This window comes from Pinus tabuliformis, chromosome 2_1 (genome assembly GCF_031772625.1).
Source record: "Pinus tabuliformis cultivar Carrire ecotype Pingquan chromosome 2_1, CPIR1, whole genome shotgun sequence".
Taxonomy (NCBI): domain Eukaryota; kingdom Viridiplantae; phylum Streptophyta; class Pinopsida; order Pinales; family Pinaceae; genus Pinus; species Pinus tabuliformis.
Window position 1 is genome coordinate 661,880,692 of NC_142299.1, and position 26,225 is coordinate 661,906,916.

At 40.1% G+C, this 26,225-nt stretch overlaps 1 protein-coding gene across 1 annotated transcript in view; it reads right to left on the reverse strand.

The window, feature by feature from the left end:
- The window catches only part of LOC149202324 (urease-like), a 313,306-nt gene that overhangs the window by 250,680 nt on the left and 36,401 nt on the right, over positions 1–26,225 (reverse strand). Inside the window, exon 2 of the mRNA XM_089399946.1 lies at positions 6,064–6,137. Within this exon, the coding sequence (XP_089256072.1) occupies positions 6,064–6,137 (74 nt within the window). The remainder of the gene's footprint in view (positions 1–6,063; positions 6,138–26,225) is intronic.

Sequence of the window (26,225 nt, forward strand, 5' to 3'; positions counted from 1 at the left end):
CGGGTTTTTGTCACAAACCCTAGATCACATCAGTATTACAATCAAGATATCAATCTCATTATGTCTAGGGTCTCAATATTTTTTTCAGAGATATGACAGACTCTACTATGATATATTGCAAACTCTAGAAGCAATTCAAACAAGTATAGTTCTACAATGCATCCAACAACTTTAGAATTCATATGTTAGGCTTTTACTAGGATTTAATGCAAATCCTAGATTCCATACTAAGAGACACTAAGCCTTAGATGTCAACAAATAAAACCAAGCACGACACAATCTAAGGTTTCAACGATATGACCAACTTCTACAAAGGTTTGTTGTAAACCCTAGATTTTATCATAATGGAAACAATATCACCATATCCTAGAATATCAAACTTCTTATAGGGCTTGGTTACAAACCCTACATACTATGAGTATCAACAATTAGGTTAGCACATATACATATCTAGGATTTCATAATCATGCACAAGCATATCAATATTCATTAGGTAAGCTCAAGACACAACATTAATACATTTAAAGTCGGACATATAACAATCTTGATTAGACTAGGGTTTTGATTAGACGAACAAACATACACCTAGGGTTTCATTCCTAGGAGCTTATAAGGATTTTGCTCATAAACCTTAATTTACCAAAACCTCAAGGTCTAGGAATACACAACCCAAAAGGACTAAGGTTTCCATAACAATACTAAGACTCCAAACATGACATTACCATTAAAACCCCAAACATCAAAAGAATAGTATTTTCTAGATTTCATCAGTGACCTTAAGTAGACTAGGGTTTTTCACATTAGCATTGACATACCCTTAATAACCAAATTTATTAGAATAAATGAATATGATTTTATCACGAAGAGAACAAAGCTTATGGTCTAAAACATACCTTTGAGTTGTTTTTGTAGACAAACCTTATAGGACATCAATTCCAATAGAACTTCTATCATCCTTTCTCTCATGAGGTCTTCTCCTTGAGCAATTAGTAAGCCTTTCCTAAACAAGAAAAATATGAAAATAAATATTATTAGCATCTAAAACAAATACATTTAGATAGGAGAAGGAAACCAAATATAAAAGGATAATACAAGGAATAAGATACTTATCTTTGAGAAGTGGTGAGGGCTCCCTCTTAATCCAATCTCGAGGGATACCTATAACTTTAACAAAACAATTCAAAAACTTCGAGTAGAGGGACTTAGTAGTATAAGTCATTTATTTTCAATTCTTCGGTCTTGTTTTTCTTTGGAGATCCTTCTTTGGCAACTTTTGTTTGATCCTTGTTTCTTTTTTTATTCCTCAGATTGTCAGGACAAACATTTCTATAGTGACCCATCTTGTGACAATTGTAGCTTTCTATCTTGGATAAGTCTACCTTCCTTCTAGGCCCTTTAATTCTTGAAGGTTCCTTTGTTCTTGTGATAAGCAAAATAAGCATTTGAAATTTTCTCTTCTTCATTCTCTTTGTTGCTTACTAATGAAATTTTGACTTCTTCTTGACTACATGCATTCCATAATTGTTCGAATGTAGGAGTTTCCTTCCAACTGTTGATACCTGATGAAAAGGCACTCCAAGATGTTGGTAATCCTAGAAGTGTAGTGATTACAAGCTCCTTTTCAAGTACTATCTCATCTATTCACTGGAGTTCATCTTTGATTCTAGCTATCCTTACAAAGAAGGATACCACAATATCTTCCTGTGTCATCTTCATAGTTCTTAGTTCATTCTTAAGACTTGCAATTTGACCAAGATTCTTGATTGTGAATAATTTGGATAAGGCTTCATACATCTCTTGAGTGGAATCTATGTTGGATATATATGGGATGAGGTTATCCTTTATTCCATCCACCATTAGTGTCATGGCCAATATCTTTGTTTCTCTGAATTTTTCCTTTTCTACATCACTTGATTCATTTGTGGGCTTCTTTACTTTTCCTTTGACTAGATCCAAGACTTTATTCTTCTCGAGGATGAGATCTATCCTCTTTTTCCATGCCCTGTAATTGGATGTTCCTTCTAATTTGTTTTCTCCCTTCATTGAGTTAGACATTGTTCTTGAAGATAGTAGGCTTGACTTCTTATATGATCCTTTTCCTTGATGACCCCTTAAAACTCCTTATTGTCCTTTCAATAGATCTTCAGGCTACCTTTTTCCTTCTTCTTCACCTTAGCTCTAATACCATGTTAGAAAATCAGAAAGGCAAAAAGATTTTCTATATGTTGATAATTACTTGTGATATTCTTATGTTCTTATTAACTTTTTGTGTTCTTTTAGCTTAGTTAATCAAGCAATTACCAAAACCATAACACAAAGATCAAAGACACCAAATGTAGGTGGACAATCGGGGCAAAACCCCTATCCAGGGGAAAACCCAGTCAACAAATCTTCCTTCAATAGTTTCACGAGATGATCTAAGACTCCTTGACTTAGACACAAACTTCCTCCAATCACCAAGTTAGCCCTTTCCTTCTTTTGCAGATGACAACCTTCCAGAAGCAACTTCGACCTAGACGCAGTAGCAGATCTTCAACCTAGTAGTAGTACAAACTTCGACCCAGTAGCAGCAACAAAAACTTCGACCTCTCTAGCAGAAATTCAATCTCTCCAGCAGCAAATCTTTGACCCTAGCAATAACCGAGTAACTCCGTATGAATGAGAGAGAGAGATGGCCCAAAACTTCGACTTTTATCCTTTTCCAACGATTTTCCTTCTTTTCTTGGAATTTCGCACTTTTTCTACTTCTTCTGCTTGTATATTGAACTTATGAGATGGATGCACCAAATGAATCGAACTGCACTATATATATACCCTTTTTTGTGGGTCGAATTACCCTTATGTACGCTGACTTGATCAGGTAAGGGTCGACTTGGTGTGGAGATGACAAATGACTTATTTTACTCAATAATAATTCTTTTTAGTTTTTACATGATTCAAAAGCCCAAGAAGGGTCTCATAAAATGGACAATGACTCTAATGACTCAAGACAAAACCTAGAAGTCCTCAATGGAGACTTTGAACTATAACATGATGACCCAAGCATGAAACCCATGTTTTAATAAGTCATAATAATAATAATAATAATAATAAAATTTCTTTTTTTTCTTTTGATAAATACATTTCTTTACAATTATGAAGACCGAACCTAGTTACATTTTTCAACAAATTTTCTCTTTTTGTGCCTATGCTGAGCCTCTTCTGCCCTCAGATATACTCTAATACCATGTGAAACTTTTAAAAAAATTGCAATTAATCTAGTTATTATTCACGATATACTCTAATACCATGTGAAACTTTTAAAAAAATTGCAATTAATCTAGTTATTATTCACCTATCTTCAAAAGATATTTGTCTTTTGTAAACTATAGAAGGCAAACACTGAATAAAACACTACTATAACTTCACCAAAATTAGATCACAAGAACTTAGAAAATATTACACACACAAAATAAAACACTGATATTTTTGAACAAATTGTCCCTAGAAAAACCCTAAAGGGAAAACCAGTTTTGTGGATGAGTGTTTTCATTATTCTTCAGCAATTCTATAATTGAAAGTACATATACTGTTTGTCGTAAAATTAGCAAACCTCTAGCAAATTAGTTTCTTCACTTCTACTAGATAATCTAACCTCCTTAAAGCAACTCGACATCTCAAAATCATTTTGGCCCTCCTTTGGAAGCTCGAATCATTCCACATGTGCAGCCCTGGTAGATAACTCGGCCTCCTCTAGCAATTCGCACTCCCTTGCAGAATAACACAGCCTCCACAGGAAATTTGACCTCTATTGGCAAAATCGGCTTCTCTCCTGCAAATCGACTTTCTCTAGGAAATTTGTTCTACCTAGGGCAATTTAGCCTCCTCAGTGAATTCGCATCACCTAGAGAATTCAGCCTCTGCAAGATTCGATTTGCCTCTATCATTGAGAATTTGGAAATCGTTGTGAAGAAATCTCTCTCCGGCAACTCGATCTTCAGTCACTATTGAACCCAACTACTGGTGTCTTCCATGCTATCACTACGCACTTGCTCTTACTGCAATTCATTGTGTCTCCAAAAGCCCCATCAATCTCCCCTTATAATCTCTCGTTGTATAAATAATGGCCATGATCTAATCGCAATCAATGGCTAACATCATCTTGACTCCATCAAATCGTTTTTCTAGAAGTCATTAGGGAAAAATCTATTTCTCACAATTAATCCCGATTAATTAACCATTTTTTGTAAGTCAAACTTAGGAAAATAATTAAACTGGCTAATTAAATCTAATTAAGACAATTATCCTTTGAAACTTTTTCTGGGTATTGGAGATAATTAATCCAACTATGTTTATGACCTCATAGACACCACCTGAGACTAGAACACCTGTCTGAGCTACACAAACTAACATGTGGCAGCATCAGCACCAATTTGTATAGATATAGGAGAGCACAGTTCCATACCCATCAGTCATCGTCTGACATTTGGTGCAGGGCCAGGGCCTTCTACTGTTAGGGGCAGACCTGGCAAATAGCCCATCATCTTTTCCCATAAAAGGGGGAGAGGGCATTGATCTCAGATAGCTAGCTACTAGTTTTGTTTGTTTTGCCATTGTACATATAACTCATGATGATGAGATACATTTATATATGTGATGCTATTTTGTATTGGTTCTCCACATTTGAGTCCTTGATTGGACAATTATCAGGGATCAGCAGGATTTAGTATTGCCTTTGATGTATCATTTTTATTTGACATCCACTATATCATATATATCAGTGCTTTTTCATATTTATGTGCCAATATGTTTATTTGATGTTGTTGTTGTTTTATATGTTTAAACCCTGGAAAAAAATGAATACATTTTGCATTTTTTAATGTCTGCAGTGGTTTTCTAACCTTTTTTCCGATTTTTTTCGCTGATTTTCCAAAACGATGTTTTCAGGACCCTTGCCGACTTTTTGTCGATGCTGACTTTTGCAACATTGCTTTGAACTGCTCTCTTCTATGTTGTGTGGAATGTAGTATTGACGAAGATGGGGCTGCCATTGCCAGCACCAGCAATGCAGTTGTTGTTCCAATTCCACTATGGTTTTCCTCCAGCTATGCTTGAAATTTTTCCTCTATTATCTACTATCATTCAAAAAATTAATTTTTCAGCATGTCATGCGAGGATTATTTCCTACACTGTCTTAGTGCCTTGCTGGAGATGTGAAAAAGTTGTAGTTTTACACCAAAAAACCTGCTTGAAAGGCCTTTATTAACATTTCCATCCACATAATCAACCAAAATTTTGGGTTTGTTTTTTGTTAATTAGGTCACATATTGTAGTATAGGCCTTTCTAAGTTAAAATTGCCGCTGACTATTGCTTTTGAAATGGAATTTCCATTTCTCTATTGCCTAGCTTCTTCTCTTTCACAATTAGAAGAATGACTAGTTTTGTTGAATGCTGATTTTTCTAAACGCTGAAAAAGAGAGGATGGAGAACAGAAGTATTAAATAGACAAAACTGGTAAAAGGCAGTCATGGGCTTTGTGACAATTGTTCCAACCTTGCACCCTGCTCTTTCAAGCCTCTACAGAACAATTCCAAGCGCCAACCTGCATCCCTCTCCTTCAAAGCTGTTATTTGAAACTTTTTCCAAGCTACTCTCGTGCAATGTTAATCAGTTTTTCCTTTTGTATGGTGTGGGGGAGATTTGGAGTAGGAAGTTTTTTTTTTTTTTCTTTTTGGGTTTCTAGACAGATGGGACATAGGGGATGGCCAATAGTCCCTTGTAGGATCAAAGGATACACCAAAGCCCAAATTTGCTAGGGCCATCTAGAGAATGTCCCTTAGACATCCCTTGTAAATGAAGGATAGCAGCATTTTCCATGTGTTCCCCTATCCCCAAACAACAAAATGCAAAGGAAATGCCCTACATGAGACACGTTCCCATGAAATATTGCATCTTTCTCATGGTTAGAAGCATCCTCATTCATACAGGAAGGATCTCTACAAAAATCTATGACAAACTCAACATAGATAATTTCCAGATAAATTTATACATATTTTCAGTCTTTGAAATTTTAAACACATTACCTGCCCAAAAGTTGTATTCCCAAGTCCATCAGCTCGGCAACTGTTTTTTTCCCATCTCTAATGAACTCCATTACCTGTTCAAGTTTAGTGTCATTACAATGTGAAGCATTTACATAACCATTGTTTACACTGCACAAAAGAGATTTCGTAGCCAATTACATTTAGACTCTCACTATATCAAATTTATAATATTATCATTAACAAAGTGAGCCCCTACCTTTTGCCATCTTACTTCTTCAAATTGTATATATTACAAACACCATAACCAATTAGTCAACTTATTTTTTACATCGAACCATGATACTTCTTGAAATGTAACCAGGTCCTTTTTCATAGCTATAAGTGCTTTCTAAAAGTGATTCATTTGGATAAGGCTTTTATGCTAAGAAAAGACTTGAGAAGAACAATGAACTTCTTCTAAATAACGGTATCTTAGGACAAAAATGGGAGAGAGTGGCATAAGGTGGGAATATTATAGTGAAGGGCCCATGAATGAAGATCTATTGCTCATACCAAGTAGCCCAATCATGGGCGAAGCCTTGAAATCAAACTTTGCAGTGTCAAAGCCTCCCGCTGGGGGTGTAGCGCCTACCATCACCTTTATAACATCTAATATGAGATCAATTTTCTAGTCCAAGATGTGGGAGAGGCTGTTCCCATTTATGCCTGGTCTTCATTACGAGAGAAGCAATAAAAGAGGCCTACACAAGGGCAGAGAAGTTGCAAGAGAGAGAGAGAAGAATGTTCAGATTCCTTCATTCTTGTCAATATATTACCCCTCACATTGCATATGAGGATTAACACGTGCTCTTGATCACACATATGGATGTTTTGCAGGATATCTCTTCATGGATTTTTGGGCTTGACTTGGAGATGGTGCTTTCATTTGGTTGCTTGGGTACTTTGGCTTGGAGGACGTGACATCCCCAATTTCCTAAATCAGTTAGGAGTAGCACAATTTTGACAATTTTGGCAATTTTGGCATGGGAGACATTTTTGACTTTGGGAATTAGGAGAAAAAGGGAAAAATCTCAACCTTAGTGGAATGTGGTGGCGACAAGGAAGCAATTTGAACTCCCCAAGGAAATTCGCTCTTGTGGAGGAGAAAGAAAAAGGAGGTGCAAGCTAGAGGAGAATGGGGTCCACCAAGGGTGAGAGGACCAGCAATTATAAATAAGACTAGGAGGCTCTCATTTTGGATCTTTTGCCTAACTTCAGAAATAAAACTCTCTTGTGGCTGTTGAGCGCAGGAAGAGCAGTGTTGTTTAGCACAGAAATTCCAAGAGGAGATTCCACCCTCATTTCGGAAAACTTCGAGTGTCTCCCTAGTGAGGTAATTTGGGAATCCAATTCAAGGCTTCCCTTGAGCTTCATTGCAGGAGTTTGCCCAGCTCTGCGCATTTCCTGGGCACAGAAGAAATTCATGGAGCATCATTTGTAACAGCAGTAGTGGGTTGGAGGATCTGGGATTTTGTAGAAAAAATTTCCCTCATTGGAGTTGGAGTTTAGTGGCAATTTGCAGGGCAGAGATTGAGGAGATCAATTTATCTATTTCTAGCAGTGCGAAGAGGCCATTGGACTGTGGCTGCACAAGAGTTGGAGGAAGAGCTGGAGGAATAAGGCATTTCCAGAGGGGATTTTTGTAGAGATTTGGGAGGCATTTCAGTGGTGGATTTGGGCAAGATTTAGCAGAGTATTTTCCTATAGTGCGCAGAGCTTGCCAGAGAGGGTAATTCGCACTTTTGGGGGGCTTCCGAGTCAGCCAAAATGAGCCCAAACCCTTTCTCTGTTTTTGTGGGTTTGTTGAGACGAGTCTGAAGCTATTTTTGCAGAATTTTTTGAGCATTCCTTTAGGCAGAAATACAGTTCCATTCCAGCAGCAGAAGGCAAAATTTATGGGCAGTGCGCAAATTTTGGTGGGAGCCATTCCAGCACTTGGGTCATCATTCTATCACCTGGGGAGCAAGCCCAGGTTCCTTTGTTCTCACTCGTTTGTACCTGAGTTTCATTGATATTAATAAAATGGCTTACCTTCTTGCCCAGTTTATTTGGTGTATTGATTTTGCATGTGTGGTTAAATTTTAATTGATGTAGCTTAGTTCATGTTTTTGATATTCACTGTTATTTTCCTAGTTGGGATATTATAGTGGTATCACAGCATGTTCTTGGCCAACTATGGACACAAGAACAGGTGATGCCACCCTGATACGTTGGAGTAGTATTATTTCACAGAGGTAGAGGTCGAGGCAAAAGAGGTCGATGTAGAGAGGAGAATATTGACCCTTGTTCAGGCACTGAGCTTGAGCATGCTAGATAGCGTGAAGTTTGGAACAGAGAATACATGGAGAACCAGGAGGAACAATAAGCAGCCTAGACAGGCTGGTCAGGGACAGGCTCTAGAGGAGTTGGTAAGGCAGAACAGGGCCATGATGGACATGCTGACGCAGTTGGTGGGAGTGCAATTTGATACAGGAGCATCTTACCCCAAGTCAAAATGTAGTTTTGACTAGGCTAGGGGATCTTTAATTTACCAAGGGAGTTGGTTCCCTAAGTTTGTTTTAATTATTTATTTTGAGTGCATAAATCTATGTATCATGATCATTTGTATAAAAGTGTGGGAAAATGTAATTGGATCTCTCTTTCATAGGGATCTCGACAATTATGTGAGAGTTGGAGAGAATATTGGGTGGTTAGATTGTTGGTAGATTCATAGCCTAAGTTGAGGGGTCTAAGTGAGTCTTTTGTGGATCTAAGAGGAAATTGAGGATCTGAAACCAAAAGTTGCTTTTCAATCCTTTTGTACCAAATGTAATCAAATTCATAGGTAGAACAGGTATAGAGAAGAGCTCGAGAGGCTTAGAGGCCAAGAATGGCCATAAGGCCAAGAGGGCCAAGAAAAGCAGCAGTGTGTTAAATATGTCAATTTAATTAAGAAAAGCAGCACTGTGTTAATTATTCGAGTGTTGTTCAGGCTTAAGACTTGACAGGTAATCATTTTGTTTTGATAATTTGAATTGAGTTGAGGAGAAAAGAGTACAGAGCAGTTTTGTAAATCTAAATTGAAGATTGCAGACCAGCAGAGTTGGCAGATTACAGGTGATTACAAGAAGCAGGGGAGTTAGTATGCTCTTAACAGAGTTAGTTTTGTAGAGGAATTGGTCCAAGGTGTGAACCAGGGGGATTACTATTTGATGAAGTTTTGATTTTTTTATATAATTCTAAATGGAAGAAACAATGAATAGTAGACATAACAGAGAAAGCAACAGTGATACAGAGAAAGATTGTAGTGCAGAAAGGAGATAACAGCCATACAAGCAGAGGCAGCCATCATAGCAGGGAAGCTATGACAGAAAAGGAGAGGAAGCAGCCAAAGATTTCCAGCAAGGATTATGACAGGACCCGACAACAGTAGAAGGGGATTGCTGAGATGAGGACAGCAGAGTTCTTGAAGAGGAAAAGTGAGCAGATGAAGTGCAGAAGCCAGACAGCTTGGGAAGCTGTGGAGCAGAGGTACTCCAGAAGAAGAGGAAAGGGTTCTACTGCAGAGAACCTAAGAAGCAGGTCAACTTCCAATAGAGAAAGACGTTTGGTAGAAGTTGACAGACAGTTCCACAGTGGGTGTTGGCAGAACTGTCCAGAGGAAGTGAAGAGACCAAGAGGAGAGCTTGGTTTTGGTATCAAGCAGCAGGCTTGTTACAGAGATAGGGAGAAAGGCTTCTAGCATCTCACAGGTTGACAAGGAAAGTTCACAAAAGGAAGAGGTGAAAATGGCTATGGATAGTCATATACAGGGTTCAAGAGGAAGTCACAATGAGAGGGAAGAGCATGCCAAAGCAACAGGCATGAAGAACAGAATTAGTGAAGAAGAGAGAGAGAGAATTGGCTAAGTTGAGGACAGATTTGGATAAGTTGAAGCAGCAGCTTAGAGACTAGGGATGTTATGGCAGGAGAATGAGGAAGGAGGAGTTAGGATGGCCTTCTTTGTAGAGGAAGTTAAAACAGAGGAAGTACTACAAACTAAAGAAGGAACTCAGAGCTGCTGAGTTTGAAAGAGATGTGTTCTTTAGTGCAGAAGAGGCATTCATAGACAGTCTGCAAGAGGAAGAAGAGATAGTTGAAGCCTTGATGGAGGAGGCTTATATTTTTAAAACTAACAATTTGTGTGTGTTTGCAGGTTTGGCAGATGGTGATCAACACTTAGCTGATGTGTTTATGCAGGAGATGAGACTTCTTGAGGAGACAACTGAAATAGAAAGGTTTTGTGAGCATATGCTTAATAACTTTGAAGAGGTCGAGGTTAAAAAAGAAGTTGCTTTGCTAAGGGAAATTGAGGAAAAACTATCCTTAATTTATGATCTAGAGGAGGATGACATTACATCATTTACTTCTTGGAGGATGAAGCAGGAATGTTATGCAGGAATAGAAGATGAAGCAGCCACTAAGGATGAAGAATTATTTTATGAAGATATGCTCGAAGAAATTTCAAGTCTCATGCCTATGGAAGGAAGTACGAATAAAGATGAGGATAAAATTTTCAAGGAGGAATGGTTGGCAAGAGATTTAAGCATAGAGAACATGGGAACAATTCAAAATAATTTTGAATTGTTTGAAGAATTGAACTTGGAACAAAGGATAGAGAGCCAAAAACTACGAATTCAGTTTGCAAAAGTAGAATTAGAGTCAGAAGATATTGTACTCAGCAACAATGAAGAAAAGACTGCAAAATGTGGACAGCATATTGAAAAGGAAGGAAGTAAGTCAGAGTTGGAGAAGAGTTTTATAACTTTCGTGAAAGAGGAGGATATGTAGTAGCCTGAGGACAGTGACAACAGAAGAATTCAATTGAAAGTAGAGGTTGATGAAATAATAGAAGAAGTGAGGAAGCTGAAGGAGAAAACATTTTGGAGGAGATACACGAGGAAGAGGAGGACAACCAGTAAAGAGGTGCAGCTGACGAAGGAACTCTACATTAGTAGAGCAAATGCACAGCAGCAACATAAGATCTGGAAACCAGGAGAACAAGGAATAGCAACACAGCAGCAGCACAACAGGAAGAAAGATCAACTACAAACTAAGGTTTGGGATCCAGGGGGACTTCATCAACATACACATGGTCAGGAGACCATGAATCTTTTGAACTTTGGGAGTATGATGCAGGAGCATCTTACCCCAAGTCAAAATGTAGTTTTGATTAGGCTAGGGGGTCTTTCATTTACCAAGGGAGTTGGTTCCCTAAGTTTGTTTTAATTATTTATTTTGAGTGCATAAATCTAGGTATCATGATCATTTGCATAAAAATGTGGGAGAAATGTAATTGGATCTCTCTTTCATAGGGATCACGGCAATTATGTGAGAGTTGGAGAGAATATTGGGTGGTTAGATTGTTGGTAAATTCATAACCTAAGTTGAGGGGTATAGGTGAGACTTTTGTGGATCTAAGAGGAAATTCAGGATCTGAAACCAAAAGTTGGTTTTCAATACTTTTGTACAAAATGTAATCAAATTCATAGCTAGAAGGGGTACAGAGAAGAGCTCGAGAGGCTTAGAGGCCGAGAATGATCATAAGGCGAAGAGGGCCGAAACGTTGTATTTGCAGGCCGAAGGCCTTTTGTAAATATGTTGATTTAATTAAGAAAAGAAGGACTCTATTAATTATTTGAGTGTTGGAGTGATTCCCTGTTTATATATATATATCATTGGATAAACCAGGGGTGACTGCAAGTTCGAGTTGATCATGCTCAGGAGGGATTCACTACCTTACAGGCAAGAGGGCACAGCGAAAGCATACAGAAAGTCGAGAGGAGTCCAGAGGCAGAGACCAAAAGGAGTGCAGAGCCTTAGAAGGGAGAAGATGCATTAAAGAATATAGAGAAATTGAGACAGAAGCAGGACCAGAGTCGCAACAGAAGGTGGTGGAAGAATAAGCTTAGGAGAGATAGACGAATGATCGTTGATCGTCGAAGGATCAACGATCCATTAACTAGATGAGCCGAAAGTTAGAGGAGGAGGAAGAGCAAAATCAAAGTGGCGCGGTGGAAGGTAGTTGCAGAGCTGAAAGGAGAGGCCAAAAAGGGCACAGAGAAGCGACCAACACTTAGACAAATTTAGCGTTTGGAGGAAATTTGTCAATTGATTGTGCTGGAGAGCAGCAACAGACAACGTCGGGAGACAAAATGATAAAGCGTCATGCTTATGTGGCAAGGTGGACCCTACCCGGAAGGAATAGCCCGGAAGCACTTTTCTGAGCGCCAAGTCTAAGCGACCAGGTAGAGGGGGAGCGGGATTGTGTCATCCCGAAGGTTCAGAGGAGCAGGATTGCATCATCCTGGAGGTAATACCCAAAGATCATACCCCGGAAGATTCAATATGATGCATAAAGGGTTAACATTGGGTTGGAACAGAGTGGGTGGAGCCCACCTGGTCGATGCCTAACCCAGCAATATACTTTTGGAGTGCCCAAGGCTACGCATCGGGCTTTGTTGAACGGGCTCACGTGGCAAAGTGGGTCCCACCTGGAGGTTCTACCCCAACGGCATTTATAAGTGCCAATCTCCATTGTGTGGGGCTTCCAACGCCGGGACACGTCGGCTATTGCACAGTGCTTGGTCATAGCGCTTAGTTTCAACGAAGCGCAGTCAAAAACAGAGAGGAGATTGGCTCTAGGGACTATGTAACAAAGGAACGAGAATCATATTAAATAGGATGGTGCCGCGTAGGCCGATCCTAAGGATTAAGGTGGACCGCGAAGGTCTTGCTGTAGAGGCCAAAATTGGGAGCAATTCTTGGCCATACTCACAGAGAATTGGCCTTTCGACTCCTCCCACTTGGAAATATAATATAGTCCACTCGCGCAGAGGGACTGGCCCTTTTGCCAATTCTCACTAGAATTTGTTTTTACAGGGAATTTAGATCCTGATAGGGAGGTTTAAATTGGGATTAAAGGAAGCGTCTTTAGCAGGAGAAGTCTGGGCATTGTGGGAATTAGCAGGCCCAATAGTGAGCTTGCATCAAACGGTATCAGAGGACTAGGCCGAGTGGGTTCTAAGCAGACCTGCGCCCAGATACGACATCGGGTTGGCATCACAATTGCAGATCCAGCAGGGTCAAGCCAACAATGGACAAGGTGATTCCCGGATAAGAGAAGGAAGCCACACACATGCACACACAACCCAGCAAAACAACATCCATGCGTATGGCCAGTCTAGTCATCCTAGCATGCCTAATTTTTTGGATGAACTTGAGAGGGAGAGAGAGTTGGATAGTTCTGCGGATTTGCTGAGGTCTTTCTTAGAAGGGATTGATGAGTATGATGTGTTGGATCCCAGGTTCAGGAGGGCTCTATCGTTTGGGGAGTTTTATCATTTGAAGGAGACGCACAGATCAGAAAGTGGATCATCGTATAGAGGGGGCCAACAAAATCAGAACCAGGATACACAGAAGTTGGCAGGAAATATTACACACCCAAATTTTGATGGGTCATCCAGGAGTTCAGCGAGGGCGTGGATACAGAAGTTGGACACTTACCTCTAGTTGAACCCCATGCGAGAGACAGATGCCATTAGATTCACCACAATTCACTTAGATGAAGATGTGCAAGATTGGTGGTACCATGGGTTGGTTATGTTGGGGCATGCCACCATCACATCTCGCACAAAGTTCTCGAGGAGACTTATAGAGAGATTGGACCAAAAGGACCCAGAGTTACACTTCAGGGAGCTAGCTAACTTGAGGCAGACAGGCAACGTTAAGGCGTATATGGCAGAGTTTTAGAGATTGGCAATGATGGTTTCTGATCTTTCAGAGGCGAGGTTGATCATGTTATTCATTGAGGGGTTGTCAAAACCCTTGCGTGGATGGATGAGGGCTTATAGACCTGTATCTCTGCAGGACGCTATCACCCAGACCAAGGACATGCTTGATACAGTCCCTAAGACCAGAGCACTAGCACCTTCCAGACCCACCTTTCCTTAGAGAGGTAGAGACACCAGACCTCCACAGAGAGAGATGACAGGATGAAGGCAGCTTGATGGTGAGACTAGGAGGGATCTCCGGAGGAGGAAGCTTTGCTTCACCTACCAGGAGCCATGGGACCCGGGATACAGATGCACTAAGGGCAAGGAATATTATATAGAGGTCTTTTCAAATAGTGAGCCGAAGGAGGATACAGAGCAGGAGACCGTTGGAGGAGAGGGTGAGCCTCAGGGCACAGGAGGAGACACTAGTTTCATAGACCCCACCGACAGGGTCACTGCTTCACTCATGGGGGTTCCGAGATATTTGACACTAAGGATCAAAGTCACCATTCAACGGCAATGTGTGTCGATGCTAGTAGACAGTGGGGCCACCCACAATTTTATTGATGCACAGATGGTGGAGAGGAGAGGCTTACACATGGAGCCCTTTGAGAGTTTCTCAGTACTGATACAAAGGAACCAAACTATGCAATGCACAAGATATGTACCCAGGTTGACCTTCACTATGTGGAACTATTTAGTCACAGATCATTTCTTTGTAGCGAACGTGCCAGATACGAATGTGGTGATGGGTGTCCAGTGGTTGTACTCTCTTGGGCATCTCACTACAGAGTACAAGGCACTGGAGATGGAGTTCATGGGCCCAAATGGGAATCTAGTTGTATTGAGAGGCATGCATTCCTATCCACCACAGATAATGTCAACTAACCGGATGGAGGCCGACTTGCGACATGGAGATATAGCATGGGCAGTTGAGCTCAAGGTTTCAGACGCAGAGACTCAGGCACGGCAACCACACCCAGACATTTTAGCATTGCTGGAGAGGTATCAGACAATATTTGGAGACATTCCTCTAGGTCGTCCACCAAATTGAGGGTTTGAGCACATGATTGAGCTGGAGGAGGGGGTACACACAGTCATTACTACTCCCTATAAACATCCCAAGGCTTATCGGGATGGAGATTGAGAGAGCCATATAGGAGTCGTTAGCTTTGGGCCACATTAGGCTGAGTTCTAGTCCCTTCGCTTCTTCGGTGGTGTTGGTGAAGAAGAAGGATGGGACTCTACACATGTGCGTAGATTACAAGGCCCTGAACAAGAAGACATTGAAGACCCGATACCCCATTCTGTGCATTGATGAGTTGATGGATGAGCTTAGGGGAGCCAAATATTTCTCTAAGATAGATTTGCGCTCCGTGTATCATCAGATTCAAGTGAGAGTGTAGGATATCGCGAAGACAACGTTCAGGTACCACAACGAGCACTTTGAGTTCCTAGTTATGCCCTTTAGGTTGACCAATGCTCCAGCTACTTTCTAGTCTTGCATGAACCATGTGTTCCACAAGCAATTGCACAAATGTGTTCTAGTGTTCGTCGATGACATCTTGATATATAGCATGACTTGGGAGGAGCATATACATCACTTAAAGGAGGTGTTGGGCATCTTGGAGCAACAATTGTACGCCAAGATGTTGAAGTGCAAATTTGGCCTAACGAAGATGTTGTGCTTGGGCCATGTGATTGGAGAGGATGGAGTACGGGTGCATTAGTGGAAAATCAAGGTCATTCTGGATTGGCCTATGCCCAGGAGCATTACAGAGTTGCGAGGGTTCTTGGGTATATGCACCTACTATAGGCGGTTTGTGAAGGGCTGTGAAATATTAGGCAGTGACAACACTGGGCAACTACTCATCACTCCCTTAAGGCACTCAAAGGCCTCCTATGCAACATTTGTCCACTCCAAAGCCCCTTTCTTCGTGAAATTTGTGAGGGGTCCTCACTGCTACCAACTGAGATTTTCACAGTTGGTAGCAGTGAGAACCCCTCACAAATTTCACGAAGAAAGGGGCTTTGGAGTGGACAAATGTTGCACAGGAGGCCTTTGAGTGCCTTAAGGGAGTGATGAGTAGCTGCCCAATCTTGGAGTGTGATGCTTCTGGCGAGGACATTGGGTCCATGTTAATGCAAGGAGGACATCCTATAGCCTTTGAGAGCCAGAAACTCCAGCATTATGAGAGGCTATATTCTATATATGAGAAGGAGATGTTGGCCATCATGCACGCTTTGGCTAAGTTCCGGCAGTATCTAGTGGGGAACAGGTTCAAAGTGAAGACTGGTCACAACAGTCTTCGATTATTCTTGGAGCAGAAGGAGCTTAACGAGAGGCAATAGAAGTGGGTCAGTAAGATCCAAGCATACGACTTTGAGAATGAGTATGTTAAGGGGAAGCATAATGTGGTGGCAGACGCACTATCCAAGAGACCCTGACACTCTTTCTCATGGACATCACTCAGAATTGGAGGGCACAGCTTTTGATGGAGTACTCCAAGAACCAGCAAGCATGCGAAATCTTGGATGGCACATTCAGGGATGATAGGTACAGGGTGATGGACGAGGTGATCTACAATAAGGACAAGATCTATTTGGTACCAGGATCACAGCTACAGGATAAGATTATGCATGCAGCCCATGATTCACCGCATGCCATCAGGGGTTCCTCAAGACCTATCAAACTATCAAGGAGCGTTTCACTTGGAAGGGCCTCAAGGAGGACATCTTGAGACATGTGTAGGAGTGCAATACTTGTCAAGAATAAGGGGGAACACACACATCCGATTGGGTTACTCCAACCTCTCCCCATCCTAGAGGGGAAGTGAGAGAGTATTTCTATGGATTTCATTATAGGACTTCCAATTGTCCAGGGCCATGATTGCATCTATGTGGTGGTGGACAGGTTGACCAAATTTTGCCACTTTTTCGCTCTTCCAACCAAATATTCAACTTCATAGGTGGTTGAGTTATTCTTTAGGGAGGTGTTCAAATTGTAAGGTCTCTCCAAGGCCATCATCAATGACAAGGATAGCATATTCATGGGGGGCTTTTGGTAGGAGCTCTTTCAATTGGTGGGAACTGAGCTCACACCTAGTAATCGTTACCACCCCCAGATAGACAATCAGCAGAGATAGTGAGCAAGTGGTTGGAGGGCTACTTGAGAAACTATGTTACGGGGCAGCAGCGCGCATGGATGAAGTGGTTGCATCTTGGGGAGTACTTCTACAACACCACCTACCATATGTCCATTGGTATGTCACCTTTTCATGCTCTTTATGGTTATGATGTTTTGTCTTTTGCTGGCATGGTTTTTGGAGACGATCGAGCCCTATGGCCCAAAGATTGGATCCGTGAGAGCCAAGAGATCCTCAAGGCTCACAAGGATAACTTACAGACTGCACAGAACCAGCACAAGATTTATGCAGATCGGCACAGAGTTGAATGACATTTCGAGGTTGGGGACTTAGTCTTCTTGTGCCTCCAACCGTATAGACAGTCAACGCTTAGGCAGAAGGGGGTTGAGAAGCTTAAGCCTCGCTTCTATTGGTTGTACAAGGTGATCGGATGTGTAGGGGAAGCAGCATATGAGTTGGAACTTCCACCAGTAATGTGTTCCATGTGTCCTACCTGAAGAAGGTACTAGGACATCAGGTTACAGTTGCCACAGAGTTGCCACCATTGGATGACGAGGAGCATTTAATTTTGGTTTCAGAGGCCATTTTGGAGGTGAGAGAGATGAAGCTCAGAAATAGGGTCATCAGGGAGTTCCTTGTCAGATGGAAGGACTTGCCTAAGGAGGATGCCACATGGGAGGGTGACTAGATGCTACAAAATCCAGCATTGCAGTTTCTTGAGGACAAGCAAATTTTGGCGAGGAGGACTGTGATATCCCCAATTTCCTAAATCATATAGGACTCAGGAGTAGCATAATTTTGGCAATTTGGCATGGGAGATATTTTTTACATTGGGACTTAAGAGAAAAAGGGAAAAATATCAACCTTAGTGGAATGTGGGTGTCACAAGGAGGCAATTTGAACTCCCTAAGGAAATTCGCACTTGTGGAGGAGGAGAGAGAAAAAGGAGGTGCAAGCTAGTGGAGAATGGGATCCACCAAGGGAGAGAGGACCGGTAATTATAGATAAGACTAGAAGGCTCTCATTTTGGATCTTTGGCCTATCTAACTTCAAAAATCAAACTCTCTTGTGGTTGTTGAGCACAGGAAGAGCAGTGTTGTTTAGCACAAGCATTCCAAGCGGAGATTCCACCCTCATTTAGGAGAACTTCGAGTGTCTCCCTACTGAGGTAATTTGGAACTCCAATTCAAGGCTTCCCTTGAGCTTCATAGCAAGAGTTTTCCAAGCTCTGCGCATTTCCTAGGCACAGAAGAAATTCGTGGAGCATCATTTGTAGCACCAATAGTGGATTGGAGGATCTGGGCCTTTGTAGAGAAATTTTCCCTCATTGGAGTTGGAGTTTGGTGTCATTTTGCAGGGCAAAGATTGAGGAGATCGTTTGGGCCAAATTTATCCATTTCTAGCAGTGCATAGAGGCCACTAGACTATGACTACACAGAGGTTGGAGGAAGAAGAGATTGGAGGAGTAAGGAGCTAGAGGAATAAGGCATTTTCGAAGGGGATTTTTGTAGAGATTTGGGAGGCATTTCAGTGGTGGATTTAGGCAGGATTTAGTAGAGTATTTTCCTGTAGTGTGCAGAGCTTGCCAGAGAGGGTAATTCACACCTTTTGAGGGCTTTCGGATCAGCCGAAATCAGCCCAAACCCTTTCTAGGTTTTTGTGGGTTTGTTGAGAGGAGTTCAGAGATATTTTTGCAGAATTTTATGAGTGTTCCTTTAGGTAGAAATCCAGTTCCATTCCAGCAATAGAAGACAAAATTTCTAGGCATTGCACAGATTTTGTGGGGAGCCATTTCAGCACTTGTGTCATCAATATATCGCCTAGGTTTTGCATAGCTTGCATAAGCAAGCCTAGGTTTCTTTGTTCTCACTCGTTTGTACACGAATTTCATTAATATTAATAAAATGGCTTAGCTTTCTTGCCCAGTGTATTTGGTGTACTGATTGTGCATGTGTGATTAAATTTTAATTGTTGTAGCTTAGTTCATGTTTTTAATATTCACTACTATTTTCCTATTTGGAATATTACAAAGGAGATTCATTTCTCCCTTGTTTGATAAGTTGTCTTGGCTCATCCATTGGTTCTCTCTTTGTGGTTGTATATCTTTGTTGATGGATCAAAATGCTAATAGTTGATTGGTGAGATGCTTACTTAGGATTATGGTGTCGACATTGTCATTTCTCACTTTGGAGTTTCCCTGATGGGCTCCACTTATCATGCATACGTGTTTGACTCTTGTTGTATTTCTATGTAGTTGTAACTCATCAACTTGTTGAAATATGTAAATAGGTTTGGTCTTCATAAATGTATTTGAGTCACAATGAAATGTACTTATCAAAAGAATGAAGAAAATATTATCATTATTATTATTATGACTTATTTAAGCATAGGTTTCATGCTTGGGTCATCTTGTTTTAGGTCAAAGTCCCCATTGAGGACTTCTAGGATTTATTCTAAGTCATTAGAGTCATTGTCCATTAAAAGAGACCCTTCTTGGGCTTTCGATTCACGTAAAAGAATTATTTTTGCGTCAAAAATGAATTTAGTCTCCTCCACACCAAGTCGGCCTCAAGAAGGATAATTTGACCTCACTAGAAGGCTATATACACAAGGCAGTTCAAATTCACTTGGACCATCTCACTCTCTCACACATAGTTCGATATCTAAGCTAGAAGCTAGAAAGTGCGAAATTTGAAAATGGTTGGAAGAAGAACTAAAAAGGAGTGCAAGTTTTTGGAGGAAGATAGAAGACACCAAGATCGAAATGTTGGGCCAACTCTCTCTCACTTCTGAGTTGTATCAAGGGAGATCAAAGTTTTCATAGTCTAGTCAAAACTATTGTTGTTGCTGCTATTGGGTCGAAGTTGCTACTACATGTTGATGCTGCTAGGTTGAAGTTTCTTTCAAGGGTTATCATCTGCAAGAAGAATTGAGGGCTAACTTGGTGTGGAGGAAGTCTTTGTCTAGGTCAAAGAGTCTTGAATTATCTCGAGAAACTATTGAAGGAAGAATTGTTGATTGGGTTTTCCCCTAGATAGGGGTTTTGCCCTGGTTGTCTACCTACATCTGTTGTCCTTGTGTTATTGTTTTGGTAATTGTTTGATGAACTAAAAGATAAAAGAATCACAAGTAATTATCTATATAAGAAAATCTTTCTGCTTTTCTGATTTTCTAACATGGTATCAGAGCTTTGGTGAAGGAGGAAAAAGGCAGTTTTGAGTATCTACTAGAAGGAATCTAAAGGATTGATCAAGGGATCATATAATGAGCTCTTATAAGAGAAGAAGCTCACTATCTTCAAGGACAATGTCTAACACAATAAAGAGTGAGAACAAATTGGAAGGAGAATCAAACTACGGGTCTTGAAAAAAGAGAATTGACCTCATTCTTGAAAAGAACAAGGTCTTGGATTTCGTCAAAGCAAGGTGAAGAGACCTACCGAAGAATCCAGTGATGCAAACAAGGTGAAGTATATAGAGTCAAAGATATTGGCAATGACACTGATGGTAGAAAGCATAAAGGACAATCTCATCCCATACATTTCCAATATAGACCATGCTCAAGAAATGTATGAAGCATTGTCAAAATTATTCACTATCAAGAACATCAGTCAAGTAGCAAGTTTGAAGAATGAGTTAAGGACTACAAAAATGACAAAGGATGATATTGTGGATTCCTTCTTTGTGAGGATATCTAGAATTAGAGATGAACTTCAAGCCATATATGAAATTGTACCAAAAATGGAGCTAGTAATCACTGCATTATTGGATTACCACATACTTGGATTTTTTTTACTTCAGGGCTCAACAGTTGGAAAGAAGCTCCTACCTTCGAGCAACTGTGGAATGTTTGCACCCAAGAAGATGAGAATCTCATTAGTATCCAACAATGAAGAAGAAAAGGCTTCAAAGGCTTCAAATGCATACTCTGCTTCTCACAAGAAAGGACACTCCAAGGAGTCAAGAGGGCCAAGAAGGAAGGTCGATATGTCCAAGATAGAATGCTACCAATGTCACAAAATGGGTCACTATAGAAATGATTGTCCTGAAAATCCAAAGAACAAGAAAATAAGCAGAGACCAAGCTAATATTGTTGAAGAAGGATCTCCAAAGAAGACTAAGCCCGAAGAACCAGATATAAGGGACTTACACTACTAAGTCCTTTGATCTAAGCTTTAGTTATTTTATTTTTTATTTTTAGTATTTGTAGGTTTAACATATTTTGGAAAAACATTTTTTATTTTGTTCCTAAGGTTATAGGTATCCCTCAAGCTTGGAAGGAGCCCTCACCAACCTCCAAAGACAAGTATCTTATTATTTTCATTCTTAGTCTTCCTTACCTATCTAGTTTTGTTTGCATTAAATAATAATCATATTTCTACTCATATTTTCCCCATTTAGGAAAAACTTGCTGAAGACTCAAAAAAAAAAAGGCCCACAAGACAAAGCATCAGAATTACAAGGTTTGTTAAGAAACAAGAGGTATGTTTTGAATTACAAGTTTTTGCTCTCTTCATATTCATTCTTGATAAATCATTACTAATGTCATTGTGTCTAGCTTTCTTGAATCTTAAAAGATTCTTGATTGGGTGATTCATCATCAGATAAATCTACCCTCCTTATATCTTTGATTACTCTGGTGGAACCCTAGAAAGGTTCTTTATGAAAAACCCTAACTTTAGGGTATGTTGATGATTATGTGTCAAACCCTAGCCTACTTAGGGTTATTGTTGAAGTCTATAGAAAATGCTTGATGCTTTGATGATGTCATGTTTGGGGTTTTGGTATGGTTATGGAAACCCTAACTTGTTAGGGTTGAATGGTAATGTATGAAATCTCAAACCTTTGAAGTATTGGTAATTTAGGGTTTGCTATGTTTTTGTATTGAAACCCTAGATATTTAGGGTTTATGAGCAAGACCCTTATGACCTAGGAATGAATTCCTAGGTATATGTTTGTTCGTCTGATCAAGTTTATTATATGTTTTAATATGTTTGTGTCATTGGGTTTGCCTGACATATGTTGTTTTGATATGCTTATGCATGATGATGAAATCCTAGATATGCATATGTGTTGACCTAATTATTGATAGTCATAAGTCCTAGGGTTTGGAACTAAGCCCTAGTCAAAGTTTGATATTCTAGGATGGTATTGTTTGTGAATTCTAGGGTTTTGTAGCTAAACCTTAGTAGAAGTTAAATTCTCTAGTATATGATTTGACAATTCTAGGATCTATGAAAGGTTGATAAAACCCTAGAATTGTATTGTGATAAGTTTGATTGTTGAGAATTAGTAAATGAAAATCTAGGGTTTACATCAAACCCTAGTAGAAGCTAGTCATGTTGTTGATTGAGTTGTGATTGGTTTTGATTGTTGAATCTCATGTATGAAATCTAGGTTTGTATGAAATCCTAGTAGGAAGTCTAACATATGAATTCTGAAAGTTGTTAGATGCATTGTTAAACTGGTCTCTAGGGTCTGATATATGTTATAAAAGAGTTTTCCATATCTATAAAAGAAATATTGAAGCCCTAGACATAATGAGACTGATATCTTGAGTTGTTGATGTGATTTAGGGTTTGTAACAAAACCTGGGCAAGAAGTTGAAGTATAGAAGCAAAGTCTCTTGCTGATTATGTTTATAAAGTCTAATGCTTCAATTACTTTGATAAGGTTAACTTCATGCTTCAATAGATTTGGTTGTACTTGCTATCTAAGTTGTGCAGGTACATAATCTTCAAGATGGTGAAGATGTTTGTAAGTAAAGTTGATATGATAAGCATGATGAAGAAAGTTATATGGATGATGATGGTCATGATAACTCTGATGAGAAGGATGGAAGCCATGAAAGATTCTCCAATGTCGTAGAAAAGAAGTTGATCTCCCTAGGTTAAGAGGGAGCTTGGGTATATTCCTTGTATAGGAATGATTAGATCCTCCCTGGTTAAGAGGGAGTGATGGATATGGTTCTCTACTTCATGTGTCATGCACTAGACCAGGACTAACAACTGTAAGTCTTAGTGAAGGCCATGAGTAAGAGAAGGACACATCACTCTTGTCTTCATGGAAACAAGTCCCTAGTTAGTAGGGAGGGCATATTATAGTCATGATGGACACCTTGAAAAACGAAAATTGGAGAATGCATTTTGAGGAACTGCTGAGATAAGAAAAGCAGGATATGTTTGTAGAATGTGTTGCTACATGTGAAGTAGGAAAGGAAGATGTATGTTTAAGGAATCTTCTGTCAAGATTCGTTTGAAAGTCCTACTATGATGTATTGAGAAGCAACATCAAATGTTTGAAAGACCCCGGAGGTTTGTATTTATGTACATTTGAAAGTTTGTTACTGATTGGGGTTGTGTTTGTATAGGTAAATCTCTCGGAAGTTTGATAGCATGTTGTCGATCAATTTGATTGGAGAGATTTGTTATCAATTGGAATAATTGGGAGTGTTGAGGCTTTGTGTGTAAGACACATTGCCTGGGACAACATCTGGCTGGCACTTTGTGTTGATGTCTAGTTCCCAAAGTAAGTAGGGTGGTGTTGGTTATAGAGCTCTGACCTCGGATACGCACCTAGATCCCTGGGTTGATGGTTAGCAAGTAAGCCTAATGGTACCTAGAAAGGTTGAAAGCTTTAGTACATCTTAGTCCCACTCGGATAGATTGACCTGGTCAGGAATCTAGTCTGTGGCATTGCGGTGCCTAAACTATTGGAGGACCTTGGACAGATTTAGTCCATGGCATTGTGATGCCTAAATTCTTCATGGTTCGTGTGTTCTGAGATCTTCCTTGTACTTGTAAATACCTCCCTAGTTAAGAGGGAGTGTTGAAATATGTAACTAGGTTCGGTCTTCATAAATGTATTTGAGTCACAATGAAATGTACTTATCAAAAGAATGAAGAAAATATTATTATTATGACTTATTAAAGCATGGGTTTCATGCTTGGGTCATCTTGTTTTAGGTCAAAGTCCCCATTGAGGACTTCTAGGATTTATTTTGAGTCATTAAAGTCATTGTCCATTAAAAGAGACCCTTCTTGGTCTTTCGAATCACGTAAAAAGAATTATTTTTGAGTCAAAAATGAATTTAGTCTCCTCCACACCAAGTTGGCCTCAAGAAGGGTAATTCGACCTCACTGGAAGGCTATATATACAAGGCAGTTCGAATTCATTTGGAGCATCTCACTCTCTCACACATAGTTCGATATCTGAAGCTGGAAGTTGGGAAGTGCGAAGTTGGAAAAGGGTTGGAAGAAGAGCTAAAAAGGAGTGTGAGTTTTTGGAGGAAGATAGAAGACACCAAGATCGAAATTTTGGGCCAACTCTCTCTCACTTCTGAGGTGTATCAAGGGAGATCGAAGTTTTCTTAGTCTAGTCGAAGCTACTGTTGTTGTTGCTACTGGGTCGAAGTTGCTACTGCATGTTGATGCTGCTAGGTCGAAGTTGCTTTTGAAGGGTTATCATCTGCAAGAAGGATTGAGGGTTGACTTGGTGTGGAGGAAGTCTTTGTCTAGGTCAAAGAGTCTTGGATTATCTCGAGAAACTATTGAAGGAAGAATTGTTGACTGGGTTTTCCCCTAGATAGGGATTTTGCCTTAGTTGTCCGCCTACATCTGTTGTCCTTGTGTTATTGTTTTGGTAATTGCTTGATGAACTAAAAGATAAAAGAATCACAAGTAATTATCTGTATAAGAAAATCTTTCTACCTTTCTGATTTTCTAACACAACTTAGGGTCTCCCTAAGTTTCACGTGTCAATAATTTCTCTTTGAGTTGCTGTTTTAATTGTTAAGTACATTGCCATGGTTTCCTAGGGTTGATGAGCTTCGTCCTTCATATATGTTTTATGGTGAGTTGTTGATCTCCATGAGGAAGTGTGTCCTCTCCCTAGGGTACACTACTTTGAAGCTTATGCATGCATTACTTGTTGAGATCCTTCCTTGAAGAGCAACCTAGGGTTTTCAAAGAGTTTGTTGGCTCACTAGAGAGAGTGCCCTAGTCTCCTTGGCTATTTTTGGCATCTCGTTAGCTTGCTTTTATGATGTGTCACTTGAGTACTAAAGCCCTCTCTTCCTCTTGATACATTTGGCACATTTAGTAATGAGAACTTAACTACTTTCCACACTTTTCTAGGTCGCCTTCCTTCTTGTGCGCATGGTTTTGGAAATCAACACATGGTTTTAGCACTTCCATTTATGAAGTTAACCACTCTTAGGCACATTGTTGTAGAGTGCTCCACCTGATGGCTTTATTTGGAGGTTGTTTGGCACTTTCACCCATGATCCTTGCACAATTATCTAGGGCACAATACCCTTATGATGGCATCTTCATGATGTGGGCTTAGTCAAAGGGGTTATAATTGCACATTCTTCTAGAGTGCACCACCCGCTTTTTTCAAAGGCACATTCATTATATGGAATATTTAATGTGTGGTGATGGTTTCGATGTCATCCCAAGGCAATCTCTCCTAGCGTTAATTTTTGGTAGCTCAGTGTCACATTCCAATCATAGGACTAGATTCCTTTTTTTGAGAGGATCAATTTTGATTATTGAAGCGCTCAATTTGGACAAGGGAAAATGTATTTTTGAGGAAAAGCACACATGTGCACAAAAGGACAAGTCAGCCCAAAAGAGAAATTGGACACCCATGGATGGCTATAAATACAAGTCAAGTGACCCTCATTTGGAAAATAATCATGATCATTCTTCTATTTTTGGTTTGGCTTGCACAAGTCTGAGGTTGGGTCGCGAAGTTTGGTTCATACATGTCCAAGATTGTAGGGTCTAAAGCTCGCACATGTGTTTAGGGTTTTGGTTTCTAGCCGCAAGCATGCTTCAGGCAAATTTTAGTCACAACCACAGGCATGCAAGCTCATGCGTGCAGTTGGAGGGTTTCAACCAGACGCACATCACTCTTTGCATGTGGTTGGAAGCTAGGGTTTGAGTTTTACAGTTGACGACAGTTTTTGTCAATTGACCGCAAAGTTCAGCAGTTGAAGTAGCTAATGACAGTTGACCACACGCTTCTGAATCAGGGTTTTGATTATTAGTATTGTTGGATTCATCTCTTGGATGTTGATTAGTTGATTTTGCTAGATAGTTTTATGGTTGAAGATATGGATAATTGTACTCTCTCTTTGTTGAATCATTCAAAGAAAATCTAATAAGAAGAATTTGAAAGGGTTTTCCCCGCAGTGGGTTTTTTCCCTGGTCTCCGACCAA